The sequence below is a fragment of the Pseudonaja textilis genome, chromosome 1 (assembly GCF_049901715.1).
Source record: "Pseudonaja textilis isolate UNSWEBS1 chromosome 1, rPseTex1.2, whole genome shotgun sequence".
NCBI lineage: Eukaryota > Metazoa > Chordata > Lepidosauria > Squamata > Elapidae > Pseudonaja > Pseudonaja textilis.
The window spans coordinates 6541348-6564803 of record NC_141990.1 but is presented as its reverse complement, the minus strand read 5'-3'; the positions used below and the strand labels follow the sequence as shown (position 1 = coordinate 6564803).

Below are 23456 nucleotides of genomic sequence, written 5' to 3'. Positions count from 1 at the left end.
TGAAGCTGAAGTATTCATTGACAGGTAGGACATTGCAATATATAATTTTATATACTATACTTAGATCGGACGGAAGGCGGCGTAGTTCTAGGTTTTCTAGGTCTAGAATTTCAAGTCTGGTGGCATAAGGTATTCTGCAACGAGTAGAGGAGTGAATACTGTGTGTCTGCTTCTCTGTGTCAGTGTGACACTCAGACATGGAGCCTTAGTGGACAACCAGCTAAATATAAGCCAGCAGTGTGCAATAGCCGCCAAAAAAGCCAACACAATCCTAAGTTGCATTAACAGAGAGATACAATTGAGATCAAGCAAGGTACTAATGCCACTCTATAAAGCCTTAGTAAGACTTAGTAACACCAAGAATACTGCATCCAGTTTTGGTCACCGCACTATAAAAAAGATGTTGAGACTTTAGAAAAAGTACAGAGAAGAACAACCAGGATGATTAGGGGACTGGAGACTAAAACATGAAGAATGGTTACAGGAACTGGGCGTGGCTAGTCTAGGGAAGAGAAGGAGTCTAGGGAAGAGAAGGACCAGGGGAGACATGAGAGCAGTCTTCCAATATTTGAGGGGCTGCCACAGAGAGGAGAAGGGGGTCAAGCTATTTTCTAAAGCACCCGAAGGCCAGACATGGAATAGTGCATGGAAACTGAACAAGAAGAGATTTAACCTGGAAACAAGGAGAAACTTTCTGGCTGTGAGAACAATCAACCCATGGAACAGAAGTTGCCTTCAGAAGTTGTGGGAGCTTCATCACTTGAGACTTTCAAGAAGAGATTAGACTGCCATTTGTCAGAAATGGTATAGAGTGTCCCGCTTGGGCGGGGGCTTGGACTAGATGACCTACAAGGTCCCTTCCAACTCTGATGATCTGTTATCTTTTTTTTTTTTAATGCCAGGAAGATGATGTCGGCTCCCTGTCATTGTCACTGTTGTTCTTGGCCTTCTAAAGATCACAGATCAGAGTGAATGTGACCTGGTTCTAAATGTTCATAAAAGAGATCACTGGAGATTTTAGAAAGAGCTGGCATGGTCATACTCTGCTCAGTATCAAGGATGCAGCTGTAGAGGTGGTCAACAGTATTAAGTATCTGGGGGTACAGATAACTAACTGTGAAGTGGTATAGAAAAATGCTGAATGTGTTAAACCGCTTCGCAGTGCTTTACTGCGCTCTCTCAAGCGGTTTACAGAGTCAGGCCTCTTGCCCCCAACAATTTGGGTCCTCATTTTAACCCACCTTGGAAGGATGGAAGGCTGAGTCAACCTTGAGACTGGTGGGATTTGAACTGCCAAATTGCAGTCAGTCAGCAGAAGTAACCTGCAGTACTGCATTCTAACCACTGTGCCATCCCTGTGTCAGGGCTCCGACAATCCACCCCCATTCAAAACTTAAGTCTCTAGCCACATCTCTCAGAGTAAAAAAAAAAAAAAGATTTATTAGGAGTGACCATGTCGGCGTTACCTGGGTGCAGCTGACACTAAGACACATCGTTCATCTCACCCTTGACCCTGGTCTTCCCCCACTCCCTGGATGTATATTCTCCAATGGGACACATCCATAGTCAAGAGTCATCAATCATGCTCTCCAGAAATAATCTTGCACACCAGAAGCTTTACTTTGAAATAATCTGTTAGGAATATAAGTCACCTAACAGGTATTTGGGTTAGAAATATATAAACCAGGATAGACATTTTAAAACTGTATCTTTAAGAAAATGCAAAACTGTAATTAGGTGTGGTTTCTCAAATGGCCATAAGATGGAGCCAGAAACCTGGTTAGTCTGAGTCTCAGAAGAGAGTGTAAGTGTATCTCTGTTTCCTTCTGTTGGAAAGTATTGCCGTTCCTCCATTTCTTCTAGTTGACTGATATTACTGGATTTAATGTAAATCTGTTACTGAACTGTTTTTTTGACACTGGACTTTGATATTTGGATTATCCCTGGATTGAAAACTGACTGATTTAACTTGTGAATGATTTTGGATTGCTTGTTTGGACTTTGCTTAACGTTTCTGGAAGTAAAAAACCTACATTTACTGTACAGTGTATCTGTGTGCTGTGTGTGTATTATTCAAACACTCCTCTCAAATATGTCTCCCTGTATGCGCTCATTCTCCTAACGGGGAATTACCTCAACAGAATCTACACATGGTCTTGTAAACTTTACTCATGTCAATATGTTTATAAAGAACTTAATGATCCTGCTGAATCGGTCATCTGTGTGTTTTCTGGATTTGAATTTCTGCCGCAAACTCTAACAATACCTTTCATGGGATGTTGTTTTTCCCTAATTTGCAGCCTTCCAGTCCCTGCATGACGTGTTCCTGCTCCGCCATCGAGCAAAACGCCCCAAAGGCTGCTGAGGCCAAGAAGGAGAATGGAGGGAAGTCCCCCATCCCCAAAATATTTTTTGGCACCCGAACTCACAAGCAAATAGCTCAGATTGTGAAGGAGCTGCACAGGACGGGCTACTCAAGCGTCCGCATGACCATTCTGTCAAGTAGGGAGCATTCCTGCGTCCATCCGAGGATCTCCCGAGGCAGCAACAAGAATGAAAAATGCGCTGAGTTGCTGGAAGGAAAAGAGGTGAGTGGTTTCAGGACAGTAGAACTGGAAGGGATCTCGGAGGTCTTCTAGTCCAACCCCCTGCTGAAGCAGGAGACTCTATACAGGTAGTTCCGGTCCTGGTATCACGTGATCCCCTTTTGTGACCTTCTGACAGGCAAAGTCAAATGGGGAAGCTGCATTCACTTAATAACGGTCTTACTAATATAACGACTGCCGTGATTCGCTCGACCACTGTGGTAAGAAAAGTCCTAACACGAGGCAAAACTCACCTAACAAATTTCTCCCTTGTCAACGTATATTGTGGGTTCAGTTGTGCTTGTGAGTTAAGGACTGTCTGTAGTCCCTTTTTTTTCCAGTGCCGTTGTCAAGTCTCCGGCCTCCATCCCCATTCGAATCATGAGTCTAGCCGCATGTCAGCCTTCAAGATCTTCTACCTTTGCTTCGCATCTTTCGGCTGCCATAAGTAACGGGGGGAGGAGGAGGGACAAGTATGGGAAGCGAGCTGGAGGTGGTACACGCTGGCATTGTATAAATTGAGGAGGAGGGAGTGTACATTCTTGCTCAGTTTTCTATTTCTTGCTTAGCTTTCTTTTCTCCGCGCAGCTGCAAACTTTTATCAAAGTATGCCGAGGTCAACGGACAGAGGCCTCATCGCCACCCGAAGTTGTCCACATGACCATATTCACAACTTTTAATTGGAAGAATCATTTGAACTATTGGGGGTGGGATCATTTCCATCACTTTGTATATGTGATTTACGCACCTAATTCTTCAGATTCAGAATTCTATTGTAGCTACCACTTCATTTCCAGTAAAAGATATCTTTTCTCTAACTAAAAGAGTCTAAGTATTTCTTTCTTGGAATTTAAATGGAGCACAGTCTGACACCACATCTCTCAGAGTTACAACCCCACTCAAGATTTATTAGGAGTGAACATGCCGGCGCTACCTGGGAGCAGCCGACCCTGAGACACATCATTCATTTCCTCCTTGACCCTGGTTTTCCTCCCCATCCTCCAGATGTATATTCTCCAATGGGACACATCCATAGCCAAAAGTCATCAATCATGCTCTCCAGTAATAATCTTGCGCGCCAACAGCTTTGGCCGCCTAGCAATTATTTATGAAAGCATTTAAGGAATGCGCTACCTTCCTGCTGTCAACTCTAAAAGACCAGAGAAATTTTTTTTTTTTTTTTGAGTTGACAGCCGTTCTAACTTCATACGGTCACTAAAGGAACGGTTGCGACTTGAGGACGACTTGTACATGAAGATGCGTGGTTGTTCTTTAAACTTCCTCAATTGTCTGCTTTCAGGGCGTGTCTTGTTCCTTTTATCATGGAGCCCACAGGCTTACGGAGCATCTCTCCATACCGTCTGCAGATAAAAAACATCAGACTTGGGATTTAGAAGAGCTGGTGAGCTTGGGAAAGAAATTCCGATCCTGCGCCTACTTTGCAGCACGTGAGCTCATGGTGTGCGCCGAGATTGTGTTCTGCCCTTACAACTACCTGTTGGACTCCCAGATAAGACAAAGTGTGAGTACGAATACCTTCTATTGCAGGGGTTCCCCAAAACAGGGGGTGCTTGCGAGATAATATTCCAAGGGGTGCCAAAACTTGGGTTTAGAAGTTTCAAAATTATAGAGTATATGTATAATTATATGTTGCAAACTATCCTAAAAATACAGGTTCCAGGTGTAGCTATAAAAGAAGAGACAGACCTCATGATCTCTGGAACTTAAATATATATTATCCACTTAGCTTTCCTTAGCCTCTGCTAACATCCTCAGGGTGTTAAAAACTACTTAGAAAACCTAGAACTACGCCGCCTTCGGTCCGATCTAAGTATAGTACATAAAATTGTATATTGCAGCGTCCTACCTGTCAATGAATACTTCAGCTTCAACCATAACAACACAAAAGCACACAATAGATACAAACTCAAGGTAAACCGCCCCAAACTTGATTGCAGGAAGTACGACTTCAGCAACAGAGTGGTCAATGTCTGGAATACTCTACCTGACTCTGTGGTTTCTTCCCCAAACCCCCAAAACTTTAATCTTAGATTGCCTACCATTGACCTCACCCCTTTCCAAAGAGGTCTGTAGGGGGCGTGCATAAGCGCACCAATGTTCCTACCCTCCCTGTCCTATTGAAACTTTTTATTTTTCTTATATGTATCCATTTCATGTATTCATAACTATGTTTATACTTATACCTGTTATCTTATAATCGCTTGACAAATCAATTTAGCCATGTCTGAAGTAAAAACGATAGAGCTAATCACAGGTTGGAGGCGGGTGGATGGGCCTATTACACGCACAATGGCCAAATTGATCGATGATGCATAAAAGCAAACAGCTCTTCAATGGTAGTTTTTACATTCTGAGTTTCAGGATTCTGGCAGTTACCCCAATTAAATCATGAGTCTCGAGCCAAACTTCTAAAACTTCAAAAGGATTTATTGGAAGTTAACATGTCCGGCACTGCCTGGGTGTAACCAACTCTGAGACACATTGTCACCCTTGACCCTGGTTTTCTCCCACCCCCTGGGTGTATCACAATTCATATTCTCCAATGGGACACATTCATAGCCAAGAGACATCAATCATGCTCTCCAGTTAGATATTTGCATGGCAGAAACTTCAGTCACCTAGTTACTATCTTTGAAAAACTATTTATGGAATGCACTTTTGATTTCCAAGCTGCTGCACTGCTATTTCAAACACACACACACACACACACACACACACACACACACCGTTTCTGGTGGCAACTCTAAAAAGACCATAGAAATACTTCATGAGTTGACACTGATGATTTTAGCAGAGGCTAACAAAAGTTAAGTGGATCATATAGTTTTAAGTTCCGGAGATCATGATGTCTATCTCTTCTTTTATAATTATATGTACATAATTATTTTTTAAGGGGTACTTTTAGGGATACACCCTAGCAGAATCTGCATGGCAGTCAGGCAGGCAGGCAAAATATGTGAGATAAACGTTTTTGTAGCTTACACTCAGTAAAACAGATACACTGTGCTAGTTAAATAGTTTATTCCAGTAAGAGTTTTAGCATAGTCAAAACAGTCCATATATCATTCACTAGTTCAGTCCGTCCGGGGATTATTCAGTTGCAAAGTCCAGTGTTGAAAAAGAGGTCAGTAAACTTACAAATATCAGTCCAGTAATATATCTCCTCACAGTAGAGATATGAAGAAGTCAAACCTCCTTTCTTCCTTCAGCACCAGGGAACACGCAGTTAGCAAACCATCAATCAGCAAACCATCTATCGTCAGCAAGCCAGCAGGTTCTCTTGCTCCCTCTTATGGCGGTTCACAACCGCACCCAAAATTACATGCTTTGCAGTTTAAAGTGACACACACTTAAACTTACTATCATAGTTTATATATATTATTTTACCCAAACTACATTAGGTAACCTTGTTATTCCTAACAGGTACAAGAATATATCAGAGACATTCTAGGGGTGCGGGCTATAGAAAAGGTTGGGATCCCATATTCTATTGATTATCGGACAATGTCAGAAAACTTGGATAAACGTGTTCCTGTGGTCGCAAGAAAGAACTGTGTGCCCCGCACAGCTGCGTAAAACCACGGAAGGTAGAACTAACACAATGCTTATAAGGACTCATTGCAAGAGTCACTTCCAGCCTTAGAACGTAAAATACAGGGAGTCCTTGACTTACGACCACAATAGAAGCCAAAATTACTATTGGGTAAGTGAGATATTTGTTAAGTCAGTTTTGCCCCGTTTTACGACCTTTCTTGCCACGGTTGTTAAGTGAATCACTGCCGTTGTTAAGTTAGTAACACGGTTGTTAAGTGAATCTGGCTTCCCCATTGACTTTGTTCATCAGAAGGTGGCAAAAGGTATCTGGAGGAGGCAGCTGCTTTTGCTTATTGATAAGCTGATGGATCTCAACCTTTTGCAGATGGAAATTGAGTTGAAAGACCAGGTGCTGATTTTAGATGAAGCTCACAATATCGAGGACTGTGCCCGAGAGTCGGCCAGCTACAGTGTGACGGAAGAACAGCTCAAGTTGGCTCGAGAGGAGCTGGACGCTATGGTGAACAACCACATTAGACCGAACGACCACCAGCCTTTGCGTGCTGTGTGCTACAGTCTGACAAAGTAAGTGACGGCCACTGAGCAGCAGTGTAGCGAAAATGGGCTTCTGGGCTTTGAGGCAGAAATGGATCGTGTTACTGGTGGTCATCTAAACTTAATTTGGAAATATCTAGTCGCCTTAGGCGGGAAAGCAGGCTGGGTGACCTTTGGCCAATCACCTGGAGACTGTGAATTCTAGTCTCGCCTTGGGCATGAAAGCCTTCTGTGTGACTTTGGGCCAATCTCTCTTGGTGGAGATAGTGAGTTCTAGTCGCACCTTAAGCCATCAAAACCAACTGGGTGGCTTTGGGCCAGTCACCAGGATATGGTGAGTTCTAGCCCGGCCTTGGCATGAAAACCAACTGGGTGACTTTGGGCCAATCACCAAGAGATAGTGAGTTCTAGTCCCACCTTAGCCATGAAAACCAACTGGGTAGCTTTGGGCCAATCACCAGGATAGGGTGAGTTCTAGCCCTGCCTTGGCATGAAAGCCAACTGGGTGACTTTGGGCCAATCACCAAGAGATAGTGAGTTCTAGTCCCACCTTAGCCATGAAAACCAACTGGGTAGCTTTGGGCCAATCACCAGGATAGGGTGAGTTCTAGCCCTGCCTTGGCATGAAAGCCAACTGGGTGACTTTGGGCCAATCACCAAGAGATAGTGAGTTCTAGTCCCACCTTAGCCATGAAAACCAACTGGGAGGCTTTGGGCCAATCACCAGGATAGGGTGAGTTCTAGCCCCGCCTTGGCATGAAAGCCAACTGGGTGACTTTGGGCCAATCACCAGGATACGGTGAGTTCTAGCCCCGCCTTGGCATGAAAGCCAACTGGGTGACTTTGGGCCAATCACCAGGATACGGTGAGTTCTAGCCCCGCCTTGGCATGAAAGCCAACTGGGTGACTTTGGGCCAATCACCAGGATATGGTGAGTTCTAGCCCCGCCTTGGCATGAAAGCCAACTGGGTGACTTGGGGCAGGCCCTCTCTTCCCCCCCACCCCTGCAAAACAGGGTTATTGATGTGGGGAGAATAGGAGGGCAAAGGAGTGCTGGATGTGGTTGCCGAGTTGGGTTCTTTAGAAAAAGCAACAATAAAGGTGATACAAAATAAACAACAACAAAAAGCAAATAAATAAATATTCTTTAATGGGACCATTGTTAAGACCATTGTTTAATTTCCTCATTTTCACATCTCGTGGCTGCTGAGAACGATGCTGACACTGACGATCTTTCAGGATGCAAACACAAAAGCTGTGAACTCTGCCCATTCCTGTTTTGAGTTGTTAGTAGTGTTATACGTGTGACGGCTCTGTTTTAGACTGGGGGCCCTCGGCTCGCCTGTCGTTCGGGCAGGGACCCTCCTTTCCTTCCAGGGACTTCGGTATGCAGCACCTCCCTTCTTCTGCCTTATTGAGTGATGATGGGAGCATTGGGGAGCCCTTGGTGTAGACCGGAGGGGGGGATGTGAGGGGGACACAGGTGGACTCAGCCTTCCAAGATCGGTAAAATGAGGACCAGTGGTGGAATGCTACCGGTTTGGACTGGTTCGGCCTAACTGGTAGTAAAAAAAATCAGCTGAGAGGATAAAAGACTGAAAAGCACCTGGAGTGGGTGGGTGGGTCGCTCCTAGCATTTCGTTTCTTCATCCTCTCAGCTGATTGGCTTGTTAGGGGTGCGCGCATTAGGGGCACACATGCAACCCCCCACCGAACCGGTAGCGACTAAGGTCGACTAGGATCCCACTACTGATGAGGACCCAGATTGTTGGGGGCATGATGCTGACTCCATAAATCGTTTAGAGAGGGCTGTAAAGCACTACAAATTTGGCCTTCCACTGAAGACCTGTATCCTGCACGAGTCAAAAAGAGGGCTGTGAAAATATTTACAGACCCCTCACATCCTGGACATAAACTGTTTCAACTCCTTCCCTCAAAACGTTACTATACCGGAACAGCTAGACACAGGGACATTTTTTCCCCAAATGCCATTACTCTGCTAAACAAATAATTCCCTCAACCCTGTCGAACTATTTACAAAGAGTACACTACTATTACTGTTAACCTTCTCACCACTCCTTATCACCCATCCCCTCCCACTTGTGACTGTAACTTTGTCGCTTGTATCCTTATGTTTTATATTGACTGTTTCCTAGTATGATTTGATTGCTTATTGTACCCTATGACTATCATTAAATGTTGTACCTGATGATTCTTGACAAATGTCTCTTTTCTTTTATGTACACTGAGAGTGTTTGCACCAAAGACAAATTCCTTGTGGTCCAATCACACTTGGCCAACAAAGAATTCTATTCTGTTCTGTTCTGTTCTGTTCTGTTCTATTCTATTCTATTCTATTCTATTCTATTCTATTCTATTCTATTCTATTCTATTCTATTCTATTCTATTCCTATTCCTATTCAAATATAAGTGCTATTGCTATTTAGAGCAGGGTTATTCAACCTTCAAAACTTTAAGCCTTGTGGACTTCAACTCCCAGAATTCTCCAGCCATTGTGGCTGGTCGGGGAATTCTGGGAGTTGAAGTCCACAAATCTTCAAACGTGTCAAAATTGGATACGTCTGTTTTAAGACACTCTGTGCCTAAACCGCCCTGTCTGAGGCCGGCATTCCAGAGTTGGTCTTGTGAACCTGGAGCAAGGGTGTTAAACTCGAAGTTCACGGGCCACATCTGGCCCGCAATGTGGTTGGATCTGGCCACTGGGGTCTGTCCTGGAAAATGTAAGGGGCGTTGCTTTGGCCCGGTCTGCCCAATGTGAAGAGGAAACATGCCAGTAGTTTGGGGAGCAGCATTAAGCGGGGCACGCCCATCTAGTCAGCCACACTCCCCCCACCTCTGAGGTGAAATTGAGTTTGACGCCCCTGACCTAGAGACTAGCAGCGTTGGCGAGAAAAAAAAAAACACCTTCAATTTCTCTGAAGTGCAACTTTATCTGAAGTGAGGATGAAAAAGTTGAAAGCTGCTCTTCCCAACAGTCGTTATCTCGACGGCTCTTTCTCCGTACGAGCGTGAAGGAAACTGCCGATAAAGAATATTTGGGTCAGATCCAGAGCTTCCATTTTTCTTCTTCTTCTTCTTTTGGGGCTGATTTTACTCCTTTTTGTTATTCCTTCTGTTGAGATCCGTGCTTTTTTCTGCTCCTGGGGAAAAAAAATAGACTTTTTTTCAGTCACAAAGGGGAATTCTCCCTCAGCTCTTTGGGATGTTAAAAAAAAAACGACGACTCTACAAAAGCTTTTGAACAGATGAAAATCATGAAACTGAACCTGGAATGCCCCGAACATTTAACCTTATCAGGAAAACTGAGGTTGATCATCCTGTAAAATTGCCTCAGTCGTAGTTAAAAACAACAAGCAGAAAGCAGAAGAGATGCAAAATGGGCAGCAGCAATGAAGTTGTACCTCATCAGATACAAGGACAGATGAACAGAGTTGGAAGGGGCCTTGTAGGTCATCTATCCAACCCCACCGCAAGCAGACTCTACACCATTTTTGACAGATGACAGTCCAGTTCTTGAAAGTTTCCAATAATGAAGCTTTCACAACTTCCGAAGGCAACGTCTGTTCAATTCGTTGGTTGTTCTCACTGTCAAAAAATTTCTCCTTATTTCTAGGTTGAATCTCTCCTTGATCAGTTTCAATCATTCCTTGTCTGGTCTTGGAAAATAGCTTGACCCCTTCCTCCTCTCTGTGGCAGCCCCTCAGATATTGGAAGACTGCTCTCATGTCTCCCCTGGTCCTCAGTTCCTTCAACCATTCTTCATATGTTTTAGCCTCCAGTCCCCTCATCATCCTGGTTGCTCTTCTCTGCACTTTTTCTAGAGTCTCAACATCTTTTTATAGTGTGGTGACCAAAACCGGATACAGTATTCTAGGCATGGTCTTTCTAAGGCTTTATAGAGTGGTATTAGTATCTCCCTTGATCTTGGAAGTGCAGAGATCTCAAATTGCATGCAAAAAGTAAAATATGGAAGTGTAGTTTTGCAGTTGGGTGTGTAATGGTCTAATAATAGTGTGGTGACCAAAACTGCTTTCCAGCTGACAAGCTCAGGATCTTTAACCGCTGAGCCGTCATGCCCCTGGGCAAAGCATTGGACATTTTTTAAAAAATTGGATGGCTTTGGATCCCTTTTGCGTTGCATGCTTTAAAAACGAACTCCCGTTGTGTCAAGTGGTGTAAACTGAAGTGCTTTGTGGTTGGCAACTTTGTTTTGGGAAGTTGTTTCAAAATCTGGTTTTGCACGTGTGTGAGAGTTCACAGCTACTTTGCTTTTTCAGGGGCTCGAAGAGCGGAGGAGTCCTTCTCTTATTAATCACAGCACACATTTTTTTAAATTGGATGCCAAATCCTCGGTCCATTGACCAGCACTGGGGCAACATAAATTTTGGGCTCATTTGTGGTTGTCAGCTGAGGACTACCTGTGAGGAGTTTTTGGGATGCTTTAACTTAAAAGCTTTGAGGAACATAGATTTGGTTCTCTTTCCCTGTTTATTTTTTTAGGCATTTTTTAATACCAGACTTGTGTCTTTAAACATTGACTTGAGTGGTTCACACTGCGGTGGAACCTTCTTCAAATCTCACTGAACTTTGTAAGATATTACAGATTGGTACTATTATTAGAGGTAGTCCTGGATTTATGACCACAATTGGGAATAGAACGTCTCTCACTAAGCAAGGTGGCTGTTTAGTGAGTTGCACCCAATTTTATGACCCTGTTTGCTGCGGTCAGGAAGCGAATCGCCATCCATGGCTGTGAGGCGATCACACAGATGTTTAAGGGATTCTGGTGTCCGTCCTTATTGACTTTGCTTGTCGGAAGCCGGTGGCATATGGCAATTGCATGACCTCGAGACACTGCAACCATAATAAATAATAAATACATAATAATAAAGCATAATAAATAAGAGTGGTGCGGTGGCCTAGAAATGGAGCTCTCGCCTCATGATATGAAGGCTGTGAGTTCGATCCTAAGTAGAGGCAGATATTTCTTTCTCTGGACACAATGAGAATATATCTGCTGAACAAAACTCTGTATTGGAGACAGGAAGGGCATCCGGCCAGTAAACACTCAGCGCCATTCAGTTGCCCAGGCTCCAACCTGCGAGGGATTATGGGGTCATAAAAAGGAGATGAAACCATAATAAAAACGTGCCAGTTGCCAAGTGTCCAAATTTTGATCACATGACTATTGTTAGACCACAGCCTCTGTTAACAAAAACGAACACAAAAATCGCCTGTTGTTTTGCAGTTGGTTAAGGGGCGCCTGCGGTCAGCTGATCCAGAGCGGTTACGAGACCTCAAGTAAAGTCTGGAGCGGAAGTCAAATGGTGACCAATTTCCACGAAATGGGAATAACGGATGCATCGTTTCCCATTTTACAGGTAGGAATTTTTAACCCTACATGAAAATCATGTTTGAAGAGGCCGTCTTCAAAATTCTTCGGAACTCAATGGTAAAAATACAACATGGGTAGTCCTTGACTTACAACTGTTCGTTTAGGGACCGTTCAAAGTTACAACGGCACTAAAAAAATGTGACATGACGGTGTTTCATAGTTACGACAGAGGTGGGATTCAGCAGGTTCTGACCAGTTTTGGAGAACCGGTAGCAGAAATTTTTAGTAGTTTGGAGATCTGGCAAATCCCACCTCTGACAGGCCCCGCCCCAGAATTCAGATGCTTGGCCACTGGCATGTACTTATGACAGTTACAGTGTCCCAGGGTCATGTGATCCCCTTTTGTGACCTTCTGACAAGCAACGTCAATGGGGAAGCCAGATTCGCTTAATAACCAGGTTACTAACTTGTCAACTGCAGTGATTCACTTAACAGCTATGGCAAGAAAAGATTTAACAAATGTCTCACTTAACAACATCAATTTTGGGCTCAGTTGTGGTCGTGAGTCAAGGACTACCTGTACGAACATTCATCTGGCTAAAACAAACTTACCCAATATTCTTATGTTGTTTGGATTTTGCTCTGTGGTCACCTAGCAATTGATTTATTAATTAAATACTAGTAGAACTGAATATTTGTAGCTCGGGGTTTATTTTGTTTATATATCTTAATTGTATCCCACTGTTTTAATTTTTTACAAATACCTGAAGGCGGTGAACATATGTAATATTCCTTCCCCCTTCTATTTTCCCCAAAACAACAACCCTGTGAGGTAAGTTGGGCTGAGAGAGAGAAGGGAGACGGGTCCAAAGTCACCCAGCTAAGATGGACTTTCATGGCGAAGATGGACTTGAATTTAAGTCTTCTGGCTGTAGGGTTGAACTGTGGCGTCCTTGATGCTCTTTGACCTTGGTTGTTTTCCTGCAGATGTTTCCTTACCCAGCTAGGTGACATCAATACTAAAAGGCAATGGGGTTACTCTCTGCTGATATACTAGCAACCAGCCCTGTAGGAGTATTCTTCAAAAGGGTTGGCGGACCAAAACACCTCCTTTCTGAAGGCACAATTGCGCGATTCTTGTTGTTTTGAATACAGTGGAAACACAGAAGTCCCATCCCCATGGAATAATTATGTGGGTTCTTTAAAGTCCTTGTTTACCTTAGAAAGGAATAGAATAGAACAGAATATGTATATGAATAGAATATGAATAGAATGGAATATGAATAGAATATGAATAGAATAGAATATGAATAGAATAATAGAATATGAATAGAATGGAATATGAATAGAATATGAATAGAATATGAATAGAATAGAATATGAATAGAATACGAATATGAATAGAATATGAATAGAATACGAATATGAATAGAATAGAATATGAATAGAATATGAATATGAATAGAATAGAATATGAATAGAATAGAACAGGGGTCTCAAACTCAATTTACCTGAGGGCCGCTGGAGGCACAGTCTGGGTGAGGCTGGGCCGCATAATATTATACTTTATATTATACTTTATATTTATATTATACAATAATATTATACTTTCATATCATGGTGGGGGCCACAGGATATCGTCCTGCAGGCTGCAATTGGCCTGTGGGCCGCAAGAATGAGACCTCTGGAATAGAATATGAATAGAATACGAATAGAATATGAATAGAATACACTATGAATAGAATATGAATAGAATAGAATATGAATAGAATAGAATAGAATAGAATAGAATAGAATAGAATAGAATAGAATAGAATAGAATAGAATAGAATAGAATAGAATAGAATAGAATAGAATAGAATAGAATAGAATAGAATAGAAGGAGTTGGAAAGGACCTTGGAGATCTTCTAGTCCAGTTCTCTGTCCAATGTTGGAGCATCCACAACTTCTGAAGGCAAAGCTGTTCCACTGATCAATTGTTCTCACTGTTAGGAAGTTTCTCCTTCATTCCAGGTTGCTTCTCTCCTTGAATAGTTTCCCTCCATTGTTTCTTGTCCTGCCTTCAGGTGTTTTGGAGAACAGGTTGACCCCCTCTTCTTTGTGGCAACTGTTTTGCTCTTTTCTAGAAACATCTTCACGCTGTGCTCGAAAAAGAAGAAAAGTTCCCTGGGTTAGAAAATACAGTTTCCGTTCCAGTTATAAGTCCTTCAACTCAAGTTATCCTGAAAGGTCTATTTATGGTCATCCACTACCTGTTCAAAGGAAATCACAGGTCAGTAAAGCTTCTTTTTTCTCCAATGTATCAATTGTGGTCCTCATAATCACATGTTTTTGGGGGATTTAGTTCCATTTTCAGTTTGCTTCTCCTTAGGTTTGCTGACGATTACCGAATTGCCCTGCAGCAAACTTTCACCTGGATGAATGAAAATCCACCTGACGCTCCGGATAAGAATGGTTTCTTGGTCTGTACCCGGAAAAAAATGCGACACAAAACGGCCGTAAACAGCCTCAATTTCTGGTGCTTGAATCCAGCTGTGGTAAGCTGGTTAGTTGTGATGATAACACCTGTGTTTTTAGGGACTAACAACCCAACCCAACAGTAACCCCTGGCTTTGAATGCTTCAGGATTGGCTGAATGGAAGACACAGCCCATGTTAGTCTTTGGTAGCCAAATGTCAGACGAGAATAGAGCTAGTCCTTGACATATAACCATTTGTTTAGTGACCATTTAAAGTTGCAACTGTGCTGAAAAAGTGACTTATGACTGGTTTTTTTGCACTTCTGTTACAGTAACCTCACAGTCACATGATCAAAGTTTGGATGCTTGGCAACTGGCATGTACTTTTGACAGTTGCAGCATTCCAGGGTCATGCAATCGCCATGGTAACCTTCCTAACTGGCTTCCAACAAGCAAAGTTAGTGGGGAAAGCTAAATTTGCTTAACAACTGTTATTATCTGGGGTTTTTTTCTTGTTTGTTTGGGGTCTTTTTTTGCATACTGAGTGCTTCCAGGTTGAAAGGATTAGCCGGTGACATCACCGTTGCCCTGGGGATGCTTGGTTGGGGACTCCATTTATCAGGAGCTGGAGTGACGGATGGGAGCTCAACCCTGCTCCATAGCGGCTTTTGGGTCTCAAACGCGGGCTTGCTAACCCCCTGCCCAGTTTTCAAGCCACTGTGCTCCTATGTTATTAACTTAACAGATTCAAGTGATTTACTTAACAGCCAGGGCAAAACAGGTTGTAAAATTGGGTGTGACTCACTTAACAACTGCCTTGCTTAACGTCTGTAGAGATTCTCAGTTATGGTTGTCCCAAAGGTACTTTTGCAGGAGGCAAAACCGGGCTTCCTTGCTTTTTCTTTTGGAGACGTTTCACTTATCATTCCAGAAGCTTCTTCAGCTGTGACTGGATGGTGGGGAATGAAAGGATTTATACTCCTTGCAGACAGCTGGTCATTTGCATCCTTTTAGAGGGTCCTTGAGGCCACTTGGAGGTTTGTCTGTGGCCTCAGGGTCACCTGAGTAGCGCTCCTGGTTCCTGCAGTCTGCAGTTCTTACTCTGGAAATCCATTCCTACTCCCACACCATTCAAAGGACGTTCATCCCAAATTGTATAGCTAAAATTCTGTAGAGATTCTCAGTCATCCTGATCGTGGTTATCCCAAAAATGCTTTTTCAGGAGGCAACTGGACTTCCTTGATTTTTTTTCTTCTTTTGAAGATGTTCCCTTTCGCTTCTCATCTAAGAAGCTTCTTCAGCTCTGACTGGATGGTGGGGAATGGAAGGATTTATATTCCTTCCATTCCATCTTCAAAAGAAACAAAAACAGTTAAATCCCGTTGCTTCCTGAAAAAAGCACCTTTGGGACAACTGCTTGGCTTAACCATGATAATTCTGCTCTCGACTGTAATAAGTTGAGGACTACCTGTAGCCATGTTTGGTGGGGTTTTAAAGATGAAAGCTGCAAACCCTTAAAATATTTTTCTCTTCTTTATTCTCCGTAGGCCTTTTCCGATTTAAGCAGTGTGGTCCGATCCATCGTTTTAACCTCAGGGACGCTTTCTCCCATGGATTCCTTTTCCTCCGAGCTTGGGGTGAACTTCTCCATTCAGCTTGAAGCCAACCATGTCATTAGAAATTCACAGGTAAACACCCCCCTACCTCCACCAGCTGGTTACCTCTGCTGTTAAGGACGCTAGGAAGACTTAGAGTTTAAGAAAAAAAAAATTCGAAGTACAACTTATGACAGGTCGTTTAGCGACTGCTTGAAATTATATGGACCCCCCTCAGGCTATTTAGGTGGTTTAGGTGGTTATTCAGCAGGTTTGGACCAGTTCTGGTGTACCAATAGTGGACATTTTGACCTAGTCCACAGAACCGACAAGTACTCATAAAACACTCCTATGCCTGTTTTAGTAGTTGTCATAAAAGCGGGGGGGGAGGAAGGAAGAGCAGTGCAGCTGTTTGAAAGCAAAAGTATATCCCAACTCCTTATCTTTAAAAGATTGTAAGTAAAATACCAGAGATTTTGCCCATGAATATATTTAATTGGAGAACATGAATGATGACACTCAGCCCGTGAATGTGCTCAATTGGAGAATCTAATTTATGAGACACCCAGGTGGGAGAGGGGGAAACAGGGTCACGGAACTGTTAATGACGTATGCCAGAGTTGGCTTTATCCAGGGCAGTGCCAGTATGTTTGAAAAATGGGCCTTTTCTTCAGTGCTGTGGTAATTCTGAACAGTCACTAATGAATTGTTGTAAATCAAGGACTCTTTTCATCATCATCCTCTTTTAATGATCCCATAATCCCTTGCAGAGTGGAGTCTAGGCAGCTGAATGGAGCTGAGTGTTTACTGGCCGGATGCCCTTCTTGTCACCAATGCGGAGTTTTTTTCAGCAGATATATTCTCAGCTCCACCTCTAGGCCACCGCACCCTCGTTGTAAGCCAAGGACTCTCTGTACTTTATTGGATGAGGTGTATCACCTCCTTTAAAATCCTGTTTTGTCTGCTGTTTCGTTCATCCTGGAAATTTTATTCCTCGGTAACCTTGCTTACCAGTGCCCAATTCGATATCCCAACAGGTCTGGGTTGGTACCATTGGAGCCGGCCCGAAACACCGACAGTTACGGGCAACTTTCCAACATACAGAAACCTTTGAGTTTCAAGATGAAGTCGGCGAGCTCTTGCTATCAGTCTGTCAGACGGTGCGACGTGGGGTGTTGTGCTTTCTGCCCTCTTACAAGGTAAAGCCCACCGTTCTTTTCCATAGAGGTGTGTGTGTTTTTGTGTGTGTGTGTGTGCGTTTGACTCTTCTGCTTCTGTCAAACTCATCCATCTCCCGGAACCAATTAACGATAAGTACCGAGGTACCATTGTACAAACATGATTAGGGGACTGGAAGCTAAAAGATACAAAGAACTGTTGCTGGAATTGGATATGTCTAGTCTGGTGAAAGAAAGGACTAAGGGGTGACATGATAGCAGTCTTTTCAACATTTGAGGGGCTGCCCCAAAGAAGAGGGAGTCAAGCTATTCTCCAAAGCCCCTGAAGGCAGGACAAGAAGCAACGGGTGGAAACTAATCCAGGAAAGAAGCAACTTAGAACTAAGGAGAAATTTCCTGACAGTGAGAACAATTTATCAGTGGAACCACTTGCCTGCAGAAGTTGTGGGTACCCTGACACCGGAAGTTTTTAAGAAGAGATTGGACAACCATTGTCTGAAATGGTATAAGGTTTCCTGCCTAAGCAGGGGGTTGGACTAGAAGACCTCCAAGGTCTCATCTCTTCCCTTTCCTCCACTTCACTCCCCTATCCTATACTACACTACACTACTCCTATCCTATCCTATCCTATTCATTAAAAACTTAAAGGTCTGTTTGTCTATGCCTAAATGGATATATACATTGACTTCCTTTCTTTTTCCCCCAAGGTGGGGGAGGGAACGGCTGCTCCAAACCAGCCATTTTATACCCTTCACTTTTAAGTACTCCTTCAAAGGGTGGCCTTTTGTCTATCCGTCGGCATCCAGTGATTGATTCAGTCTCCTATTTTAAGCCAAGCCCATCGATGCGAGCATTAATTGTGACCATTTTTTTTTTAAACAAAATGGTCCCTGATCCCAAAGTCTTACTGAGCCTTACCGAGGGGCTCAGCCGGTAAATGAACGTGAGCGATAAAAACATTTTGCTCCGATTGGTAGCTTCCCAGAGAAGCACACATATCCCGTTAAAAGAGAATATTATAAAGTGAAAAGATTACTCGAGGAAAAAAAAAAACCTGAGGTGCTTTTAAACAAGATTAAGATAAGGGGTCATTAAAGATGCCTGTCGCCCAGCTGTCTGCTTTTCAGAGACATCCTGCGTCTTGGCATGATTCGTTCAATATGTCTCCTATCCCAATTCAAGAGTGTGGGAAAGAAAAAAAAAGTCTTAATCGTTTTACATCTCAGGGACGCTGCGATGGGAAACTTTTGCATGGTACCGATAGACTTCAGCACCGAGATAGTCTTATTCCTTCTTTATTATTGGGGGGAAATTTCGACTGATCTTAGTGACAACTCTGCCTCTCGAAGGTTGGTTTGGACCAGGGCCAGAGCGCTAAGTATACAACCGTGAGCATTTCTGTACAAAATGAATTACGTGCAAGGGAGAGGGTGAACGGCCATTTTTCATCCTGGCTGCGTCATTCAGGTCCATGGGAAAAGCAGGCCCACTAAACTATAAAAATTAACCCCCTCGGTGGTTTTAAATTAAATCTGGGATTGGAGCAAGGAGAGCATACAAAGGGTTCGTGGGCCGTCGGTGAACTTTCTTTGTTAGTTCCTTGCCGAGAAACCAAAACTTACTTTTCTCCATCTTGGTTTTAACATAAATATTGCCGGCATGTTGCATTTTTGGGGGAGGTTTATAACAGTCCTGTTGTAACCCTAATGCTTCCTCTTTTATTTTTTTCTTTTCCACCACAAAGAATGTCATTCTTTTTAGTTTTCTGTCCTTGGTCATTCTTTTAAAACAGATCGGGAATACAGGTAGCCCTCAACTTACAATAGTTCATTTGGTAACCGGTCAAAATTACCACAGCACTAGAAGAAGTAACTTATGACTGTTTTTCACACCTACAACCATCGCAGCATCCCCTTGGCATGGCATCAAAATTCAGTTGCTTGGCAGCTGACTCATGTTTATGACAGTGGCAGTCATGCTATCATCACCATTTGAAACCTTCTGGCAAGCAGAGCCAATGGGGAAACCGGATTTGCTTAACAACCATGTTGCTAACTTAATGACAGCGAGTCACTTAGCAACTTCGGCAAGAAAGGTTGCAAACTCACTTAACAAATGTTTCACTTAGCAACAGAAATTTGGGGCTCAATTGTCATAAGTCGAGGGCTATCTGTACTGCAAACCAAAATTCTGGGTGCTAATTTTGATCTGGCAGTGGGGGATTTTCGCTTGTGTTGTGAAATACACAAGATTTTGGCACCGAAAGAAGAGAATGTTTATAGCTCAAGGTTGAACTGTGAGGTCCTTGGTGCTCTTTGAGCTTGTTTCCTTGCAGATGTTTCATTACCCAACTAGGTAGCATCATCAGTGCTACAAGGGAATGGGGTTTGCTCTCTATTTATATACAAATGACTTTCCCTACCAGTGTTGATAGAGATGTTTCTTCTTGGCGATTTTTTGTTTATTGTGTTATTCATTGTTAGCTTGTTTGCCTGAGTTGGGAGCTCCTTGATTGAGATATTGTTATGGCAATTATTATTTACTCGGATAAACAAGCTAACAGTAATCAAGGAACTAACAAGAACACTCACACAAAATCTTGCAACCAAAAAAGCCAATGCAATCCTAAGTTGCATTAACAGAGGGATTCAGTCAAGATCAAGGGAGGTACTAATGCCACTCTATAAAGCCTTAGTAAAACCACACCTAGAATAATGCATCCAGTTTTGGTCACCACACTATAAAAAAGATGTTGCGACTCTAGAAAGAGTGCAGAGAAGAGCAACAAAGATGATTAGGGGCCTGGAGGCTAAAACATATGATGAATGGTTGCAGAAACTGGGCCTGGCTAGTCTAGGGAAGAGAAGGACCAGGGGAGATATAATAGCAGTCTTCCAATATTTGAGGGGCAGCCACAGAGGAGGGGGTCAAGCTATTTCCCAACATACCCAAAGAAATAATGGATGGAAACTGATCAAGGAGACATTCAACCTGGAAACAAGGAGAAACTTTCTGGCTGTGAGAACAATCCACCCATGGAACAGAAGTTGCCTTCAGAAGTTGTGGGAGCTTCATCACTGGAGGCTTTCAAGAAGAGACCGGGCTGCCCTCTGTCAGAAATGGTGTAGGCCCCCCTGCTTGGGCGGAGGAGTGCTGACTAGATGACCTACAAGTTCCCTTCCATCTCTGTTATTCTGTTAAATCTGACTGGGCAAGCCACTAGTATGTAAACAGAGCAAACCCCCACTCCCTTGTAGTACTGATGATGTTACCTAGTTGGGTAATGAAACGTCTGCAAGAAAGCTCAGAGAGCACTCAATATTGTGGCTGCAAGAACTTTGTTTATCCTGCCTTGTGTGCCTATAGATACCCTTACACCATTGCACATGGCACACTCATATTCGTTGATTTATTCATCTGATTTAGCAACATTGTGGCTGGCCTCCGTTACGAGAGGGCACTTGCGCACCCAGCTCCACTCCCATGACTGGAGCTTCACGCGCACACACTTGCTCATTTCTCCCGCGGCCCGCTTAGTGGCCCACGACCTGGAAGTTGGGGACCCCCAGTTTAGAGAACCTTACTGGAAGACACACGGATAAGATGTCACTCTGAGATCTGTTACTTTTGTCAAATGGACACTGGGGTCTTTTACGGGCTCTTTTGCAAGTCCAGTATAGAAACAAGGAGCTACTCAAACCTTTAAGTGTGGAGCGTTGAATTGCTGGACACATCGATGGGACACTAAATCTCATTTTTTAATGTTTTTCTACCCCTTCTTATTTGGGGAGGAAAAAAAAATTCCCCCTAAATTTCCTTACCGATTCTAGTTTATGTCGGAAGCACATACTCACGTCCCTAAGGGCAGCCGAAATAATGCGGGAGGAATGGTCAAATATTTCTCATATTAGGTATCTTGCGCAGGAATGTTTTAGGTGTAGGGAAGAAAGGAGAGCGATCTGAATTGATAAATAAATTCAATAAATTTCTCTTCCCCACCCCCCCAAAAAATAAAAATAAAAATGTAAGGCAGCCCATTGAGTTCCCCCTGCTTTTTAAAAGCATGAGGATTTGAGCGCTGGCTGTTAAAGTGAACCGATGGCAACATCACAAACTTGAAACAAAGGCCAAAAAAAGCATTTTCCAGTGCCGGGCTTGTAACAGGACCATTAATGAGGGCAGAGAGGCTTGAATGCAATTTGCACGTTCTTGGGTTTCAAAAAGAGAGTTTGAGGTTGTGCGTTATTAATGCACCCGAACATCTGGAACTGTGTAAAAGCCACAGACATTGAGCAAGTGCAGTGCTTCCCCAGCTAGGTCTGACGCTGACCCATTTCCTCCCTGGTGAGATGCTTTCTTTTTTAAAAAGTTGGAAACAATAAAACGACAATCTCCAGATAAAGAGGGCGGGGGGACGACTTTTTTTGTTTTGGCGTCTGTGCACATGTGTGGGACAGCGCCGAAGACTGCGTGGGCTGGGAAGAAAAAGGACGGCGTGTTCAGGAATTTCACTTGAATTGTCCTTAACTTTGAACTCGTATCCAGGTATGCGGATAATCCTCGGCTTGCGGCAGTTCATTTAGTGACCATTTAAAGTTACAGCAGCACACAACACTTACAAAAGTAATTTAAGGCTATTTTCACACCTGCAACCGTTGAAGCACGGTCGCATGATCAAAATACGGACACCTGGGAACTGGCATGTAGAGGAGGTCCTTGACTTAACAACAATGCATCTAGTGACCGTTCGAACCCACAACGGCACTGAAAAACGTGCCTGGTTTTCGTACTTAAGACCGTTGCAGGATCCCCAGGGTCATGTGATCAAAACTCTGAAGCTTGGTAGCTGACTCGTATTTATGACGGTTTCAGTGTCCGGGGGATGGTGGTCAAGGGATTCCCCCTTTGCAACTTTCTGATGAGCAAAGTCAAGGGGGAAGCCAAGATTCACTTAACGCCCGTGTTACCAGCTTAACAAGTGCCGTTATTCATTTAGCAACCTTGGAAAGAAAGGTCATAAAGTGAGTTAAAATATATTTCATGTCATTGTATAAGGTTCATAAACTGGAATCGTCATGGTAACAGGTCAGCCAATGGGGACTGTTTGGATAGACATGGCAACAGGTCAGCCAATGGGGACTGTTTGGATAGACATGGCAACAGGTCAGCCAATGGGGACTGTTTGGATAGACATGGCAACAGGTCAGCCAATGGGGACTGTTTGGAAACTGAAACAGTATTTGTTTATATGGGGCCATAAGAGACAGTTCAGAGTCTGGGCTTGACTTTGACTTGCTGAACTGTATATGAGAGTTGGTTTGTCCTCTGTAAACCTAGGCCTCTGTATCTCTCCACTCTGTAATGACTTGCTTCTGTCAATATTGCTTCTGTGTTCCTGGTTTTGTATGTTGACTTCTACCGTATGGTGTTGTATATGAAGAAGTTTTTCTTATGTGGGTGAATCCTACAGAATTATTTACTTGTGTGCTGGTCGGATGTGCTGCAATACTCTGACACTTCACAACTGACTTGCTTAGTTAGGAATGGAAATTTTGGGCTCAGTTGTGGTTGTAAGTTGAGGACTACTTGTACTGCCTTATCCCAGACTTGATGTATTCATGATATTTATTTAGTTATCATATTTATAAAGCTGCCCGTCTCACAGAATGGGCCTCTGGGCAATTCACAATAAAGGGTTATAAATTAGCAATATCGAAAACCACCAACAATTAAGCCATGAATCCATAACTGAAAGGAGAAAACATCTAATTTTACAATGAAGCCAAGTCATCAGCTCAACATTCCCTTGAGACTCCCAGCTGACCCAACGAAGTTTTGAGAGACTTAAGGAAAGTTGACAGGAATCGAGCCAACCCCAGAATAACAGAATAAAAGTTGGAAGGGACCTTGGAGATTCATATGAAGAATGGTTGCAGGAATTGGGTATTGGCCAATCTAGGGAAAAGAAGGACTACGGGGCACATGATAACAGTATTCCAGTATTTGCGGCACTGCCAACTCGCTTTCCAAAGCACTTGAAGGCAAGGCTAGAAACTGAAGACAATGGATAGAAACTGATGAATGAGACAAGCAACCTGGAATTGAGGAGAAACGTCCCAACTATGAGGACAATTAACCAGTCGAATAGCTTGCATGCAAAAGTTGTGGGTGTT

The 23456-nt window shown here is 43.2% G+C and overlaps 1 protein-coding gene across 2 annotated transcripts in view; it reads left to right on the top strand.

Annotated features, from left to right (window-relative positions):
* The window catches only part of BRIP1 (BRCA1 interacting DNA helicase 1), a 103128-nt gene that overhangs the window by 30718 nt on the left and 48954 nt on the right, over nt 1-23456 (top strand). For both annotated transcript variants that reach the window (XM_087925082.1, XM_087925079.1), the window contains exons 7-14: nt 2301-2588; nt 3886-4107; nt 6526-6725; nt 11965-12097; nt 14179-14324; nt 14424-14589; nt 16058-16198; nt 17143-17304. In XM_087925082.1, the coding sequence (XP_087781208.1) occupies nt 2301-2588; nt 3886-4107; nt 6526-6725; nt 11965-12097; nt 14179-14324; nt 14424-14589; nt 16058-16198; nt 17143-17304 (1458 nt within the window). The remainder of the gene's footprint in view (nt 1-2300; nt 2589-3885; nt 4108-6525; nt 6726-11964; nt 12098-14178; nt 14325-14423; nt 14590-16057; nt 16199-17142; nt 17305-23456) is intronic.